Consider the following 19,180-nt stretch of genomic DNA (forward strand, 5'->3'; position numbering starts at 1 on the left):
CTGGCTGGCAGCGTCGAGTAGATTAGCTTGCGCTGAATCAAAGATCCGAAGAGTCAGACCCGGTAGCTGACTGGCAGCGTCGAGTAGATTAGCTTGCGCTGAATCGAAGATCCGAAGAGTTGGAGCGGGTAGCTGGCTGGCAGCGTCGAGTAGTTTAGCTTGCGCTGAATCAAAGATCCGAAGAGTCGGACCCGGTAGCTGGCTGGCAGCGTCGAGTAGATTAGCTTGCGCTGAATCGAAGATCCGAAGATTCGGAGCGGGTAGCTGGCTGGCAGCGTCGAGTAGTTTAGCATGTGCTGAATCAAAGATCCGAAGAATCGGGCCCGGTAGCTGGCTGGCAGCGTCGAGTAGTTTAGCTTGCGCGCTGAATCAAAGATCCGAAGAGTCGGACCCGGTAGCTGGCTGGCAGCGTCGAGTAGATTAGCTTGCGCTGAATCGAAGATCCGAAGAGTCGGACCCGGTAGCTGGCTGGCAGCGTCGAGTAGATTAGCTTGCGCTGAATCAAAGATCCGAAGAGTCGGACCCGGTAGCTGGCTGGCAGCGTCGAGTAGATTAGCTTGCGCTGAATCGAAGATCCGAAGAGTCGGAGCGGGTAGCTGGCTGGCAGCGTCGAGTAGTTTAGCTTGCGCTGAATCAAAGATCCGAAGAGTCGGACCGGGTAGCTGGCTGGCAGCGTCGAGTAGTTTAGCTTGCGCGCTGAATCAAAGATCCGAAGAGTCGAACCGGGTAGCTGGCTGGCAGCGTCGAGTAGTTTAGCTTGCGCTGAATCAAAGATACGAAGAGCCGGACCGGATAGCTGGCTGGCTGAATCGAGTTGCTTTAGCTGGCGCCGGTGCTGAAGCGTGGAATCAGCGAGTAGAGTCCGGCAGGTAACGTGCTGGGCCGGGGAGACCACGGAGCGCAGCCTGGAGTGCGATAAGAGCGGCAGAGGATAAGCGGATAGAGAACAGCTCGAAATCCGAGGCAACCAGATCAAGGCCCAGGGCGGCAGGATCGTCCCGTGCGAGGTCGGAAGTCGCGTAGGTGAGCACGTGGAAGGTATATATATAGGACCAGGGGGAGGAGCACGGGAAATTGAGGCGTGGTTCATATCCCAAAATTTTGTTAATTCTTAACAACACTAAGTGGTGAGGGCACACCCATTATTCCAAAACATGACGAAATGATCCAACAATTAAATAATAAGTAAAAAATTCGATGCTCCTTAAAGTCAGTACAACTCAACTAAATTAAGTATATAAAACTATGTTTTACATACATTTAAATAGTATATTAATTAAACATATCTTGAAAATGAGAATTATATTTTCAAGGGCAGTCGGGTTTCAAATTCTCTAAAGTAAAATCTACTTTCACAGTGTACAGTCATTGGTCCAGATAGTCAGCCATTTGTGACTATTTAGCCTGTCAAACTGTTGAAATATATATAAATAAATAAAAAACGCAAAACCAAACAGAATGATTCTATGATTCTATAATTGTATGCAGAATCACAACGTAACCTAAGCACTGAAAGATTTTTCAAATGTTCTATTCAGAACCGTGACAACACAAATAGTGACAGTGACATGCAAAAATATTTATACACCTTTTGGCACCTTACAACCAAAAACCTAAATGTATTTTATTTTAAGTGAAAGAACAACACCAGGTAACATATAATTGTAAAATAGAGAAAACATTTTAATCAAATACAAATATGTGCAAAAGTATTCAGCACCCCATATCAATACTTAGTAGAGACAAACTTTTACTGCAATTACAACTGAAAGTCTTTTGCGGTATGTTTTATATCTGACCAGCTTCCTTGTCATCTGGTTGAAAAAATGTTTTTTTTTCTTCAGATTCTACATGTTCTGTGACACCAACTGAATTCTACCACTGAAGTTCTAGATTTAACCTTTTTTGACATTAGTGTAAGACCTATATGACCTCTGAAGAAGGTTGAGGCCAAATGGAGCTCAGAGTGAAAAAGACTGGGCTGAAAATCTTGCCGGGATTAACGTCGGTCACTGGGCTTTTAGACCATCTGCTCCAGGAGAGAAAGAAAGAAACAGCCTGTTTCACACACACTCACACTCACACCCACACACACACACACTTTTACACCACTACACACACTCCTATAAAAAGTATATACCTATTTACATCACTACACACACTCCTACACATTTACACACATTACTACAACACTACACACAATCTTACACCACAACACACCCATTTACAACACTACACACATTCCTACACCACTACACACACTCCTACACCACTATACAAACTCTTACAACCCTACACACCCATTTACACCACTATAAAACACACTCTTACACCACTACACACACTCCTACACATTTACACATTCCTACACCACTACACACAGTTCCGTCTCTGTGTGTTGAAGAGTCTGACTGCCTGGTGGACTAAGCTGTGGCAGAGTCTGGTAGTGGAGACTTGGATTCTCTGGTATTTTCTGTACCTTATCTATACCTGTATCTTATTTACTGTAAAACATACAGCTTTTGGTTTCAGTGTGCTTCTACTGTCGTACAGTCCTGGTCTGAAATGTACAGAACGTTTCTTATCACAGTGCCAGATGCTCAGGATAAGGTAAGTGATGTTCTTTAACAGGTGAGTGAGTGGGGGAGCTCTGTGTACTAAGCTGCTGGGTAAGTGCATTAAGGGTTATGTTTAGGAGTTTTCCCATGTGTCTGGCTACAAATCCCGTAACAGTCTGGGGAAAGGGTGAGGCCTGACATCACCCAGCTTTCCAGAAATACAAGAACTTAGAACACCAGAAAAAAGAACATTATCTGCCAGAAACCCAGATTACCAGAAAACCAGGATACAACCCTAAATATGCTAATCAAAACATGTTACATTTACTCTGAATTTTATTTCATTTCAGACAGTTTGAACCCAAGATTTTGTCTTGTTAACTCATAATATACTTTACATCCATATGGGTTTACAAACAGGTGATGTCAACTGATTGTAATCATGATTTGGTACAAAAACAGTATCCACGAAAGGCTGAGTTTCTAAGAAACAAAGATGAGCATAGGCCTTTTTTGTCAACAAAAGCATAAAAATAATGTTCTTTAAAGAAAGACTAGAAGAGTTCTGCATATTTCTCCATTTACATTGCATACTATTCAGGAGGAATCTCAGTTTATAAAGGGTGAGGGTGCAAGCCAAGCTGAACAACTGTCATCTTCAATCTTCTAAATGGCACTGCATCAAGTATCAATAGCTGATAGAACCACATGGGCAAGAGATTACTTTGGTTATAAAATACAGAATTGGATTTACAAATGCTACAGTAAGTGAAGAATACAGATGTCTGATTCCAAGTGGTGTCTACTTCTTTTGGCAAGCATCTGGAATGGCCAATCGCTCAGTGGAAATGTGCACTTTGTGATTAGTATTTGGTGATAGATACAGGCTCCGGCCCAAAGACAAAAAGGAAAATCCAACAATCAGTGTAAATGCAGTATCAGGGCAAAATATATCTTTTACAGAAATGTGCAGGCATTTTTCAACAATAAAATGCAAAACCACATGCTGCATTTATCACTAATGCAAGGTTGTAAAAGAAAACAAAAGAAGAGGGTACAGACACCTGACTCCCCTGCTTGCAGTCCTGACCAAATATGACAAAATCCAGGATTGAATCCTGGATTCAATGTCTAGATGTAAAAAGAGAAGTTTGAATAATGTTAACGTATACTAGTTACAGTTAATTTAATTTACTTAATTGGTTTGTACTTAAACACCTGTCGTGGTATAACTTTTACTCCTCTGTTTATGATATATAAATAAAACTGGAAGACCACCCTAAAGATTACAGCTACTTTGGTTTGTGGTCATCTATGACCACTGCTAACTTTAGCATGCGGCTTCTCCCAGAAATCGAAACTGGTTAATGGTAAATTTATTCTGGGAGAGTTAATCTACCAGCTAATGAACACACACACATGCACACACACACTTCTGATCACAACACTCACTCACAAACTCCACTTATCAATGCTCCGATCAATTGTCCAGTGCTAAACCAGATTAGCATAACCTGATTAAATTTCATGGCCTGGCATTAATGTGAAGAGGATAAGCCCCGCCCATTATCTGACGGGAGGTAAACCTCGTCTTTAATATGCCACTTTTATTTATAAACAGGTTGTGGTCGTAAATAGCAGATCAGTAATTGGGTAATCGGATTGAGACAGACAGCACAGTCTAAATGAAAGCAGGTAAAGCCAGGGGGAGGTGACCAAGGCTCCACTATAAATTACAGACCAACTGGGGTTAATTCACACTGAGCAGCACACAGCAGCAGCCTGTGGATTACACAGTGATTCTACCTGAGACAGGTAAGGTGCTCACTTTTACCTTAACCCTAGTTAAATCTAATATTGTCTTTATGTGTATAATGGTGAGACTGTGAGAGCCTTTTTTCTATTATTATTCTAATTTATTATTATATTTGAAGTGTTTTTTTAGTAATCTATCTGCTGAAACTGTTTATTGCTTTTGTTGCATTTTAGAAATAAACAAAACTTGAACCTGATCTGATTTAACCATTTAACTTCTGCATACATGCCAGGATCAAAGACAGACAGAATTAAATGTCAAGATTGTGATGAAGGAATGATAGAAATAGTGCAATAAGAAATGTTGAGAGAATACAAGAAAAACAGAAAGAAAGAAAGAAAGAAAGAAAGTACATTGAAAGAAAGAATATACAAATTAAAGAATACAAAATGTGAAAAGAAAGAGAGAAAATAAAGAAAAAATAGAGAAATAAAGTAACAGTAATCAAAGAAAGAAAGAACATTCAGCCACTGAAAGAATAAAAGAAACTGCACAAAAGACATGCTAAAATAATGAAAGGAAGAAAAAGTAATGGTGGGAGTAAGAATAAAAGAAAGAAACGAATGACTATTGAGAGAAACAATAGAAGAAAACAAAAAAAAGAAACACTGAGAAAAAGACAGAATAAAAAAAATGGCAAAATAGTAAAAGAAAGAGAAAGAATTAAAGAAATAATTAACGTAGAATAAAAGAAAACATAAGAAGTAAGTGGGTGAGGGAGGTGGTGTTGGATGGGGAGGTGGTTGAGCTGGCTAGATTAGCCTTGTGAATAAAATATAATCTCATTACAGAAGCTTACACACAAACACACACACAGACACACACACGCACACACATAGTGGAGCGTGCCCTTTGATCCCCGGTCACTCACAGGTCAGGGTGATGGCTTTGAGAGTGTGTAACTCAGTGTGTAACTCTGTGTGTTCTGCAGGTTCAGACAAAGAAGACAGACATGGCCAAGTAAGTGCAGGAATTTTAATCTATAAAAAAGTGTTTTCTGTGGTTGGCTAACCTCACAATATTAATAATAATAATAATAACCAGATTAAATTTGCCAAATGATATTAATAAAACAAAACCATAATCCTACTTAAACTCTATAGTGATTAAATGAAATGAATGTAGTCTGGTAAAATAAAAGTATTTCTATATGACACCATTTTTTTTAAGTATTTAAAAAGTAAAATGTTAAAAAATACGTCAAAATTCTCACAGTTTAAGGTGAAGTGCACTGATATCAGTACAGTGATGGTCATTTCTTCTGTCAAACAAAATAGTTTCAGCAGCCACGGTTTTTGCTTAGCGGAGTGAGCAAGTATGATAACCACAAATTTGGTACAGTTACTTGGTACAATTAAAGGACACTTTAAAGACAATTGGATGGTGTTAATACCAACTTAAATATTTCACTAATTTAATATTATAATATTTAATTTATATTTCATTGATATATTTAATTGTTTTGTTTACAGGGTTTTCAAGAAGACTAGTGGTAATGGACAGGTGAGCTGACCCTTCATTATTGATTTGTTTATTTACTGATATTTCCTTCAAATAAAAATAAAAGTCAATTCTTAGGAGTCACACAATGAAGGAAAAGGTCAGAATAACCAGTGATATAAAAAAGAAAAGGCCTATCAGTAATATTAGATCTCTGTGTGTGTGTGTGTGTGTGTAGCTGACCCTTTATCTGGGAAAGAGAGACTATGTTGATCATGTGGACAAAGTGGACACTGTGGGTCAGTATTTCTTACTTTCGTTATTACATTATTTATTTGTTTGTTTGTTTGTTTGTTTAATACTTGATAACACTTGTGTTTGTGTGTGTGTTTGATGCAGAGGGTGTGGTAAAGATTGATCCCACTGACCTTGGCGATAGGAAAGGTATTTATATTATTATACATGCTGACACAGCTGAGGAATCAAACCCCAAAGACCATAATGTTACAGACTACACTTTACTTATACATTTTAGTACAAAAACATTACAGTACATCAAACTAGTGGTACCTGACAGTTCAAGTGATGGTGATTCTCTGTACTCAGTGTGGGTCCAGCTGTGCTGTGCATTCCGTTATGGTCGTGATGACCTGGATGTTATCGGCCTCTCGTTCAGGAAAGACATCTGGATCAACCACATCCAGCTTTACCCTGATGCTGGATACAAACCCACCCTGACAGAGATGCACAACACCCTGCTGAAGAAAGCAGGAGAGCAGAGCTACGCCTTCACATTTGATGTATGTAGAAACCTAAAAACAGTCCGCTTTATATCTATGGTCAAAACATAGCTGGCCATTTGAGTTTGTCTGAGATTTCCCTGTCTACCCTGGCTGCATTCAGAATCGCTCCCTATGACAGAAATAGTGCACATTTTTGCAGTGCTGTTTAAAGCCTCAAAAGTACAATTCTCACATAGTAAAGGCTACATACTGAATAGTAAATGAGTGACCCGTTCCAAACAAGTGTTGCCAATTTTTTATTATTATTTTATATTTAGCGACTTTTCAGACCTTCTAGTGACTTAAAAAAAAAGAAAAGACTAGCGACAAATCTAGCAATTTTTTGAGGTGTTATTGGAGACTTTTGGTGACTTTGAGATGAACACACCTGCTCTTCACTTACTGTCAGTGGGCAGTGGGCGGCCCACACTGCTACACGTCCACACTGTAAATGAGCTGCACTTACCCACAGCCGCCACTGACTGACCCCCGCCCCGTATATACAGAGCAGGATGTAAATATAAATGTGTCTTCAGTGTGCCACGAAAAAAAAAATCACTTAATTTAACGCACACAGTTTCAGTTACTCACTTACCTCATTCACCATGTAGCCTGTCACTCACCTCGTCCACAGTGTCTGCCTCTCTGAAAAGCTAAACATCTAGCTAGCTAGCTCATCATTGAGCAATTTGTCTATAATCGGTTTGAAACTGAAGAAAACTTATTACTTTGCCAAAGTGTATCTTTTAAGGTCACTAAGCCCGGATAAATGAGGAGGGTTGAACGTATAATAGCAGTTCTAACATATTTATGGTGTTTTTTACTTACTTTTTCACTCCCACATTTTTCCTTTACAACTTCAAAAACGTAGTAAAGTATTATGCTAACTAGGCGATTGTGTAATTTAACGACTTATAGCAACTTTTAGGACAGCCAATAGAAACTCCCTAACTGAGGAGTTGGCAACACTATTCCAAACACAGCTTTAGTCATCCCGAGAGATCTCAGCCCCTTGACATGTGACATCCCCACCATACTCCAGACTGTTTTATGTTTAGGGGACCGAAGACTTTAATTTCTTTAATGCTCCTTTCACTTAATATTTCTCATGTTGTCTGAATAGCTAAATCTTAAACAGTAAAATAAAAAATTTAATAGTTTTAGAAAATCTAAATGTATCTTTGAAACAGTACAAGGTAACTGTTGCGATGAACAATTCAACTGCAACTCTGCAACTCGAGTTAAGAAACCCTTTTCATCAAATGTCAATATTTATGCATGACAGGAATTTAAAAAAAAAAGTGATCTTTTTTTTTAAAGCCATGTGGGCCAAAAGGTGCATTTTTTTGATAATGACCCAACAGTATACAAATAAGCTGTAAAATAAATGATTATGATGATCTGCATGGTTATATTTTCAATTTTAGATTCCCACTAACCTGCCCTGCTCAGTAACACTTCAGCCTGGACCAGACGATAAGGGCAAGGTGAGCTCACGCACAGCCCTCAGCCTCAAAAGGTAGTAAATTGTGAATACACACATCTACTTACACTCTGCTCTGTCCTTCAGCCCTGTGGAGTGGACTTTGAGGTGAAGACCTACGTGGCCAAAGCAGCTGAAGACCCAGACGAGAAAATTGAGAAAAAGTGAGTTTTATTCGTTTTATTAGAGTGTTATTCGTTTGTTACAGTGGAGTAAGATGGTCAGTTAGTGTGATACTAACCTGTACTATAAGGCTAAATTACCTTAACGTTTAAATAGGGTTGCTCCTCACCAATTACCATAATTAACTTGTACTGTGAATAATATTCAGTTCTATATTCATTCTAATGAATGCATTGAGCTGCTATCAATTGCACCCATTATTAACACAGATGTGCAAATTCACACACACACACACACACACACACACACACACACACACACGCACACACATTCTGAGAGATATCATTTTAAAGTAAGATGAGAAAAGTGATGTGCTTTCTCTCTCACTCTCGCTCTTAGGGACACTGCTCGTCTCATCATTCGTAAGATCCAATTTGCTCCTGACAACACTGGATCTGGACAGAAGGCTGAAATTTGCAAGAACTTTATGATGTCTGACAAACCTGTTGTTCTGGAGACATCTATTGATAAAGAAGTGAGACCCCAGCTATTTAGTGTTAAAGTTTGTTAATCTAATGTATATTTTTATTTAACAGTGAAACATTATATGTTACTACATTATTTTTGTTTATAATAGATTTATTACCATGGAGAAGCCATCCCTATCAAAGTAAAGGTCAAGAACGAATCCAACAAAGTGGTGAAGAAATTCAAAATTACTAGTAAGTCAAAGCCCATAAAACCACGGACACACCATAAAATCCTCATTAGAACCTGTAGACTGGAAAAGCATGGTGTTCCTATTCCTAGACCATAAAAAACACAATTATATATATCATATTAGTGAATTATAGTTAAAGAAATGTAGAGCTCAGAAAGAATAAAACACACATTTTAACTTCTTGCTTTGCCTTTCTTTAACAGTTGACCAGACCACAGACGTGATTCTGTACTCTGCAGATAAATACACCAAAACTGTACTAACTGAAGAATTCTCGTAAGTACAAACAACACTGACTAGCAGAGATGGTTTGTAAAGGAGTATGTGTAATCAGGACACAACACACACAATAACTGCAATAATCCATTAAAGTTATTTAACTTCAGTTACCAACAGTTAGTTATTTGAATACATTCAAAAGAGAAAAGGAAAGGAATATCATTCTTCAATGTAAACTGAGATCCACTAGTAAACATTCCCTTAGCTTCAAAATACTCAAATAAAAACATTTGAAGGTAAGGAAATTGCTGCTGAATCCATGTAGATGAGCTAGTGCTGCTGTATGATTAGCTGACTGCTGGGCATGGTGTTGTCCACACTTACCTTTCTTTGTTGTGAAACGAGTGTGCAGGTGTATGTGTAATATTTTAGTAACAGTGTTAATCAAGATTAATCATAGTTTGTTGGTGTAAATAGCTGAAATCTGAGGTTCGGAACCTGACAGATTTTTAGTAAGTTTAGAAAGTCATAGTAAAGAACACTGTAGGATTGTTTTGTTCTGTTCTGTTTTTAACTATGAGACTGACAAAGGGGCAAGCATTTTCCATCTAACTTTTTACATTCAAGCAGTGCTACACATTCTAAAGTGAATTAAAAGTTGTATTCTAAAGGAGCAGCTAATTTCACATATTGAATGATAGTCTCCTATAACCAGACCTCTTTTAAAAGACTCCTCAGCAAATCCTCAGTGTTAGCATTAGCGTAGCTTTTTGGCTACATTGTTAAGACGTCACTAATTCCCTCGCTGTGAGGGCTCTAAAGCCGGAGTCCAGAGGGTGCCAGCTCTACCTGAGACACCTGGGGCTGCTAACACTGAATCCTGCTGTCTATCCCTTAATAAACCCTGCATGTGTACCTGTAGCTTATCCACGTCTCCACCAGATTAGCACAAATAGAACTACTATGATTATCACTAGCAGGGTTAAAGAACTTTTTGTTAAACAGCCCTGCCAAAAAACAGCATACATCAGAAAACTAGACCAACTTAAAACAATTTAGACCATTTTAATATAATATAAGGTCAATTGTATGTTGATCTAAATAGTTTGTTTTAGATGTTTTTGTTTTTTTTCCTGTAAAGATATGTTCAGGAATGGAATATATAATTCTTTAAACAGCGCATTTGTTCATGAGAAAACTAATGCAATATTTTGTGTAGACACAGGATAGCTTTATGTGAATTTCAATGTAATATGTTTTTTTTAAGAAATCAGATTACTGTCTTAACCCTTTTAACAAATGCATTTATTTCACTTTAGGATTATTTGCACTACTGACAGAAATCCAGGCACCTTGTTTCTGATGGTTTCTTGGAAAGAAGCTCTGAGTTATACTGGTTTTACTGGTTTGTTTTTGCAGAGAAACAGTGGAGGCAAACGCGACTTTTGAGAAGACCCTATCCATCACCCCCCTGCTTGCCAGTAACAAAGAGCAGCGTGGACTGGCTCTAGATGGACGGCTTAAGGAGGAGGACACTAACCTGGCCTCCACCACTGTGTGAGTGATTCACACACATTAAAAGCTTTATAAATACAGTTAATTGACAATTATACCCATAACAGTCTAACTATTGTTCACACTTTTAATTATATAAGGACTTTTTTTACTGTGATAAATACAGTGTGTAAGAGCCTGTACATAAGCATTTACATCACTTAATATCTGTTTCTGTGAGGTGGAGCAGTCAGTGATTGTTGGAGTGTAAATCCAGTTTTGTTTTCTCTCTGCAGTCTGAGACCTGGGATGGATAAGGAAGTGCTGGGAATTCTGGTGTCATATAAAATCAAAGTTAACTTGATGGTGTCTGGTGGAGGGTGAGATTCTGTCTTATTTACACAGCATTAAATGCCTCAAATCACACTCACACACTTTAGCATCAAACACACTCTCTGAATATCAGAATATCTATAACATTAAAGCTCTATCCTTATGTGAGGTTCAAACCGAGTGAAATGAGCAAAACAACACAAATGCATGCCTTTTAAAAAGGTTCTATATTTGTCTGTAGCTCCAGAATTCCTTCACTATTGTTACAAAATAATGAATTCCAGTACTATGTAGAACATTATTTTACTTAAAGTAAGTTTTATTTACATCTACTCCTGGCAGCAAAACATACTGTACATACAACATCACCTGTTTTAATTTTGATTTTAATTTTAATATGATTTTCTTTTGTGTAAAATATTAATTTGTATGTTTTGATTTCTTTTCAGTCTGTTGGGAGGTCTAACAGCCAGGTAAGACTGTACTCAGTACTGCTACTACTACTACTACTACTACTACTAATAATAATAATAATAAAAATAATAATAATAATAATAATAATTATTATTATTATTATTATTGTAGTATAGAAACATTATCATTATTATTACTATTATTAATAATATTATTGTGTTAAAAGTCTATGTAGTAGAACTGATTTAATTAATATATAAATCTCTCTTTCTCTCCCTCTCTGGCTCTCTCGCTCTCTCTCTCTCTCTCTCTCTCTCTCTCTGTGTCTCTCTGCAGTGATGTCACAGCAGAGCTGCCTGTAATTCTTATGCATCCCAAACCCACAGGTACAGCCCACATGCTTCCCCCTGCTGCACTCTTATTCATACACAATCTGTTTTATTCACCAGAGGATACCAACATCAACAGAGTCAACATGCCCAATAATATAACCCAAAATATTAACCCAGTCAAACAGTTGCTTTTTAAATGGAAAGTCTTTATGCAAGATCAGACATGAGCAACATTTTATTAATTCTGATAAACCAAACAAAAAACACTTTTCATCAATTTGTTAAAATGTGAGCATACTTTTTTGAGGCCATGGTCTCAGAGCTGTCAGCATTTATTTACCAGTAGTTGTGTCAGTAGTTTAGTAACAGTGCTGGTTTGAGCAGCTGTGGGCAGAATGCTTTGACTATAGCTTCATTATTTCATTTTTTGCCTTCATGGGAGTTTCAGATATAATGGTGAATGAGGTTCATTTGTTATGTTCTGTTAATTTTTATTTCTCTCTCTCTCTCTTTTCAGAGTGAACCCTCTGCAGGTCTGATCTGCAGGTCACAGTAGATCCATTATTTAGTTTCCCCCAGCAGAACACAAAACAGAGAGAGCTGAAGAACAGGACGTGTGTTTGACTCTCAGCAAAGGCCCAGAGCAGGGCTTCAGCAAAATACCTCAAACACACATGCATTCAGACAACACACACACACATACACACACACACACACACACTAGCTTGGATGCATAGTTTCAGCAGTGGGTGCCTTCAGTCACTCCGCTAAAGCGAATTATAGCTACACTCCTGTGAGAAAGAGTTACACACTGTTCAGTTTATTGACATTCATACAAGTCTAGCTGTGCACACTAATTTAATAATTTATGAATTATTTCATACTAACATCATTTCCATATAATTCATATTAAATCATGACAGTTTAAAAAAAAAAAGTTACCTGACAGGCAATCAATAATGTAATCTAAAATATTTACTTATGTGGAAAAAATAACAGGCCATTTTAAACATAATCGCACACAAAGTGCACAATTTGATAATGTTTAATATTTTGTTTTCTTTCCATGATAAATGTTGATAAATGATGATTTTTTATTTGTAATTTTGTCCTGTTTAATACAAAAAGCTGTATATTTTTGGTTCAAACACATACTACACATGACAGTCACTATGGCCATAGTTTGCACAGATGCATTACTTTTCCGCAGGAGTGTTTTACACCCCCTTTAACTTACTAGGCCCAAAATAAATCGAATGGAGTCTGCCTAAAACACACCGTTTTCACAGCAATGTGACTAGCTTCTTCTCTTAATTCCCTTGAATTTAAATTGTATATTTCTCTTTGTTTTTTTCTGAGCACAGTCTAATTAATTGTGTTTACTTGAGGATGTAGAAGAACCCCATCAGTAAACAGATTCACTCCAGCATCATTTTACAATTTGTTTTACCACATTTAGAATGATGTCAGAGGAACACATTGGAAAAATAAATGAAAAATATTTCAAAATAATAATAAAAAAATAAAACAAAACTGTTTCTGTTGTTTGTCCTTATTTAGCTAAATATAATTGTTTTTCTCGATTGTTTACACACATTGTTTTGATATTATGCCGCATAATTCCAGAACTCACACACTATAAAAAAAAAAACACACACACACACAGAATGGGCAAAACCCCCTAATTTTCCTGCAAAAAGAAACTTTTCATTCAAAACATTGTTATCTCTTCTCAGAATGGTGTTTTGTTTTCAGATGACACACATACCATCATATGAACAGACATTTATAAGAAACAATTAAATACTGATGTGCTCATTGTACAACGCTATGATGAATGGTAAACACTTTTTATCATTTATCATAATGACTGAAGCAGTGTTATGTTAAGTGTTACACTTACTACAGACAGTACATAATTGTGTTGTAAAATATTTTATATTATTGTTTTTATATTCAGAACGCACAAATACACAGTAAAAAAATATTTTTTATTTTCTCAGAAGACAGAAGAAGTGTACATGCCAACCAACACACAGTTGCATGTACAGTGGTCTACATACAAAACAACAGAAGAAAATCTGTGCTGTAACTGTTTCGATCTGACCACCTTATTCACATCACAAGCACTGTTTTCCCTGATCAAGCAGCTGGGAAATATTCCCTAGCATGATGAATCCAGCCATGAACACATCAACTGTGGACTTCCGATTGTGTCGGCAAGCTGATGGCTGAGTAGTGCAGAAGCTCCCGTAACATGCTCTTAGTTTAAGCCCAAAATCACGACTCTGCACCATTGTTTTATTTCATAAGATAGATAGATAGATAGATAGATAGATAGATAGATAGATAGATAGATAGATAGATAGATAGATAGATACTTTATTAATCCCCAATGGGGAAATTCATTTGTCCAACAGCACACAAATAACAACAACAAAAAACAAAAACACACAAAAAACATACATGACAGAGTCCACACCCAGGTACAAAAAAAAAAAGTGCTAAATGGTGCTTATTAAGTACACACATCAGGTGTTAAGTAGTCTAATTCCAGCAGGAACAAATGACCTGTGGAACCTCTCAGTTCTGCAGCAGAGAGAGAGGAGTCTATCACTGCGCCTGCTCCTCTGAGCTGCCAGGATCCCATGCAGAGGGTGACTGCTATTACTGAGGATACACTCCATTAAACACCTCATCCTCTTCTCCACTAACTGACCCACAGAGTCCACTTTCCCGCCCATAACTGACACACACTTCCTTACAAGCTTATCCAGTCTGTTCCTGTCCCTAACAGTAATGCTGCTTCCCCAGCAGGCAACACCAAAGAAGACAGCACTCGACACAACCGAATGATAGAATGTGTGCAGAAACTCTTTACACACATCAAATGATTTAAGCTTCCTGAGGAAGTAAAGCCTGCTCTGTCCTTTATTATATGCTGCACTCGTCTGCACTGACCAGTCCAGTTTGTTGTCCAGGTGGACTCCGAGATACTTATATGACTGAACATTCTCAATGATCTGTCCATCGATGATAACAGGCTGATGGGAATGTTTCAGTCTCCGGAAATCCACGATCATCTCCTTGGTCTTCAGTGCATTGAGGAGAAGACCTTTTCTTCTACTCCAGGCTGTAAAGGCAGCAACAAGATCTCTGTACTCTCTTTCATCCCCACCTCTTATACATGCCACCACAGCTGTGTCGTCTGAATATTTCTGAATGTGGCAAAGTTCAGACATATGTTTAAAATCAGCAGTGTAAAGAGTGAAGAGAAATGGTGACAATACTGTACCCTGAGGAGCCCCAATGTTGGTTACCACCGTCTCAGACCTGCAACCACCCAAACTGACATACTGCGGACGCTCTGTGAGATAGCTGTAAATCCATGTGACTAACATAGCATCCACACCTATCATCTCCAGCTGTTCCCTCAGAAACTGCGGCCTGATAGTGTTAAAGGCACTTGTAAAATCAAAAAACATGATCCTTGTGTATCCCCCTGTCCCGTCCAGAAACGAAAGTATCTTGTGGGTCATATATATTACTGCATCCTCCACACCCATGTTCTCCTGATATGCAAACTGTAAGGGGTCCACAGCCTGCTGCACCTGAGGCTTGAGAACCCGCAGCAAAAGCCTCTCCAATGTCTTCATGATCACTGAAGTCAGGGCCACTGGTCTGTGGTCCTTCACCCCTACCGGCCTCCCTACTTTAGGGACCGGCACGAGGCATGATGTTTTCCACTGGACAGGTACTTGTCCTGTGCGCAGACTCAGGTTGAAAATTGATTGTAGAGGCATCGCCGGTCCTGATGCACATTCTCTTAGAAGCCGAGGCGATACGCCATCAGGACCCGCAGCTTTCCCTGGACGCAGCCTACGTAGTTCAGCATAAACCTCATCTATGGAAAAGCTATGTGGGGTCACAGCAGTACGTCTGGAACAGCTGCCGGGTGGAGCAGTGCAGGTGGTCACAGCAGAGGGGGTGGTACAACTGCCGGATGGAGTAGAGCAAGTGGTCCCCACAGAGGAGGTGGTACAGCTGCCGGGTGGAGCAGAGCAGGTGGTCACAGCAGAGGAGGTGGTACAGCTGCCGGGTGGAGCAGAGCAGGTGGTCACAGCAGAGGAGGTGGTACAGCTGCCGGATGGAGCAGAGCAGGTGGTCACAGCAGAGGAGGTGGTACAGCTGCCGGGTGGAGTAGAGCAGGTGGTCCCAGCAGAGGAGGTGGTACAGCTGCCGGGTGGAGCAGAGCAGGTGGTCACAGCAGAGGAGGTGGTACAGCTGCCGGGTGGAGCAGAGCAGGTGATCCCAGCAGAGGAGGTGGTACAGCTGCCGGGTGGAGCAGAGCAGGTGGTCCCAGCAGAGGGGGTGGTACAGCTGCCGGATGGAGCAGAGCAGGTGGTCCCAGCAGAGGAGGTGGTACAGCTGCCGGGTGGAGCAGAGCAGGTGGTCCCAGCAGAGGAGGCGGTACAGCTGCCGGGTGGAGCAGAGCAGGTGGTCCCAGCAGAGGAGGTGGTACACTTGCCGGGTGGAGCAGAGCAGGTAGTCCCAGCAGAGGAGATGGTACAGCTGCCGAGTGGAGCAGAGCAGGTGGTCCCAGCAGAGGAGGTGGTACAGCTGCTGGGTGGAGCAGAGCAGGTGGTCCCAGCAGAGGAGGTGGTACAGCTGCCGGGTGGAGCAGAGCAGGTGGTCACAGCAGAGGAGGTGGTACAGCTGCCGGGTGGAGCAGCGCAGGTGGTCACAGCAGAGCAGGTGGTCCCAGCAGAGGAGGTGGTACAGCTGCCGGGTGGAGCAGAGCAGGTGGTCCCAGCAGAGGAGGTGGTACAGCTGCTGGGTGGAGCAGAGCAGGTGGTCCCAGCAGAGGAGGTGGTACAGCTGCCGGGTGGAGCAGAGCAGGTGGTCACAGCAGAGGAGGCGGTACAGCTGCCGGGTGGAGCAGAGCAGGTGGTCCCAGCAGAGGGGGTGGTACAGCTGCCGGATGGAGCAGAGCAGGTGGTCCCAGCAGAGGAGGTGGTACAGCTGCCGGGTGGAGCAGAGCAGGTGGTCCCAGCAGAGGAGGTGGTACACTTGCCGGGTGGAGCAGAGCAGGTAGTCCCAGCAGAGGAGGCGGTACAGCTGCCGGGTGGAGCAGAGCAGGTGGTCACAGCAGAGGAGATGGTACAGCTGCCGAGTGGAGCAGAGCAGGTGGTCCCAGCAGAGGAGGTGGTACAGCTGCTGGGTGGAGCAGAGCAGGTGGTCCCAGCAGAGGAGGTGGTACAGCTGCCGGGTGGAGCAGAGCAGGTGGTCACAGCAGAGGAGGTGGTACAGCTGCCGGGTGGAGCAGCGCAGGTGGTCACAGCAGAGCAGGTGGTCCCAGCAGAGGAGGTGGTACAGCTGCCGGGTGGAGCAGAGCAGGTGGTCCCAGCAGAGGAGGTGGTACAGCTGCTGGGTGGAGCAGAGCAGGTGGTCCCAGCAGAGGAGGTGGTACAGCTGCCGGGTGGAGCAGAGCAGGTGGTCACAGCAGAGGAGGTGGTACAGCTTAGTTGTTATTTAATTGTAGTTCCTGTGGTATTCCTAATCAGAGACAGGGTACATACAAGTGGTTGAAGAGCTCCTAAAGCTACAAGAACACCTCGAAGGGAGGACACCAGGAAGGTTGCTCCAAACTGGAGAATATCAGGGTATATGGGGTTCCTGAGGAAGCGTAAGAAAAGTTACCTGATGTGACTTTAAAAAAAAACAGCTCCTAAAGTCGACCCTGGATGTGGATCCCACATATTGCGCTCTAGATTAAAAGAGCCCACAGGGCACTGGCACCTAAACCACCTAATTCTGCTAAACCAAGATCCATCGTGGGGCAGATTTCTGAGCTACAAAACAAAAGTAGCCATTGTTCTATCATTTCGTCCTACCCAACGAGTGGTCCTACCAAGGCTTACTGTGCATGTGCACATCATGAATACGTCAGGATTCCGATGGTTTTGGGGTATGCCCGTAATTTTATTCTACCTAGTTAATAGTGCGGTGAGTTAACTTGCTCTTTCTAATGTTTAAACGTCTTTTTAAAGTTAATTGTTTGCTTTAAGCTTATTATATAAACTAAGCTTCATGTTCATGTCTGCAGGAGTGTAAAAATTAGTGTACATAGAAGTTAAAATTCATTTCAACAATAGCTTGAGTGGTTCAAAATGGTGCGATTAAGTTCAAAACTACTCAATATTTGTATTCTCTGTGTTTCGGTAGCTTGCGCTTACCCACATGTAACTACAAGCAGTTCCTCATTAATTTGGTGGGCTCAAGGGCACAAACACATTCAGAGGCTGTTTTTTAGGGCTTTTCAGCGTAGACAGGTACATTCGTCTGGAGTTAAGACATGTCTTTTAGCCTGATAAATGTACACAGAAGTTAGCTAGCCGAGTGAATTTAAGCTAGCCTCCTAGACATGGTTAGTTGAGCCTATTGTCCACGAAACTGACACTTAAACAGGCAATACAATGAATACTTATAATATATATGTATATACTTATATATACTTATAAGTTAGTTAGTTTATATAAAAATCTCTCTTTATAATCTTTTTGCTCTCACTCACTTACTCACTCACTCACACACACACACACACACACACACACACACACACACACACACACACTTAGATGTATAGCATGGTGATTATGTTCAAAATTCAGAATTACAAGCAAAACCAGTACTACCAGCATTAAAACCGTAAGTAGGATAATTTAATAGCTTAAATGTGACCATCAAAAGTACTCCCAGCATTAAAATCATAGGTAGGATAATTCGACAGCCTAAATATGATCAATAAATAGTACTTCCTTCATTAAGATCATAGGTAGGATAATTTGACAGCCTCTTTATGATCATAAAACAGTATTCCCTTTGTTACGTGCAGAGTGTTTACTCCTGTACTCTCTCTTTTTCTCTCTTGTTCACTCATACCTTCTGAGCTCCCTTGATTCCTACTATCTAATAGTCTACAGGTGGGCTTGGCTGAGCTGAACTAAACTCTGTTCTGATTGGTTGGATTGGAGTTGAAGGACGGGATATAATCAAGATGGCCGACTACCTCTGGGCTTCTCCTCCTTTTTCCTTGCCATTACCTGACCAGCCAGACTGTGAAGTGGAGCAGTGTGGCCTGCTCTCCATGTGCTTCTAAACATTTGTAACACTTAACTGTGTTCTCTGCAGTGGTATGTAAACTGTTTAAACCTTTTAGCTTGGAAGCTGTAGGGGTTGTAGCCTATTTTGGAGTTTTGTCTATGTTTTTTTTAGGGAGTTAGGTTTTGTTATTGTATTTTATTTTCTTTATTTTCATAAGTAAGTTAATTTGTACGGTGGCCGAGAAAGCCCAACGCAGTGCAAATTGAAAAGCGCTGCAAAAGCACAAAACACATCCATCAAAATTACAACACAGGCGCAGCAAATAGAAAAACGCGCTGCAAATAGAAAAACGAGCTGCAAA

The 19,180-nt window shown here is 40.5% G+C and overlaps 2 protein-coding genes across 2 annotated transcripts; both read left to right on the top strand.

Annotated features, from left to right (window-relative positions):
• The first annotated feature begins 4,294 nt into the window (after window positions 1–4,294).
• arr3a (arrestin 3a, retinal (X-arrestin)) lies at window positions 4,295–13,248 on the top strand. The gene is made up of 16 exons (XM_007239084.4): window positions 4,295–4,373; window positions 5,306–5,334; window positions 5,847–5,877; window positions 6,053–6,113; window positions 6,214–6,258; window positions 6,421–6,614; window positions 8,024–8,083; window positions 8,167–8,243; window positions 8,602–8,737; window positions 8,840–8,924; window positions 9,127–9,199; window positions 10,562–10,699; window positions 10,933–11,016; window positions 11,419–11,442; window positions 11,720–11,769; window positions 12,233–13,248. The coding sequence occupies exons 2-16, from the start codon at window positions 5,327–5,329 to the stop codon at window positions 12,235–12,237; spliced, it is 1,071 nt and encodes a 356-aa protein (XP_007239146.1). The 5' UTR covers window positions 4,295–4,373; window positions 5,306–5,326; the 3' UTR covers window positions 12,238–13,248.
• A 2,272-nt stretch (window positions 13,249–15,520) lies between these two features.
• LOC125784907 (uncharacterized) lies at window positions 15,521–17,961 on the top strand. Its single transcript, XM_049469076.1, has 4 exons — window positions 15,521–16,614; window positions 16,663–16,776; window positions 16,873–17,229; window positions 17,941–17,961. The coding sequence occupies exons 1-4, from the start codon at window positions 15,622–15,624 to the stop codon at window positions 17,959–17,961; spliced, it is 1,485 nt and encodes a 494-aa protein (XP_049325033.1). The 5' UTR covers window positions 15,521–15,621.
• Window positions 17,962–19,180: the final 1,219 nt, after the last annotated feature.

Source organism: Astyanax mexicanus, chromosome 20, assembly GCF_023375975.1.
Source record: "Astyanax mexicanus isolate ESR-SI-001 chromosome 20, AstMex3_surface, whole genome shotgun sequence".
Taxonomy (NCBI): Eukaryota; Metazoa; Chordata; class Actinopteri; order Characiformes; family Acestrorhamphidae; genus Astyanax; species Astyanax mexicanus.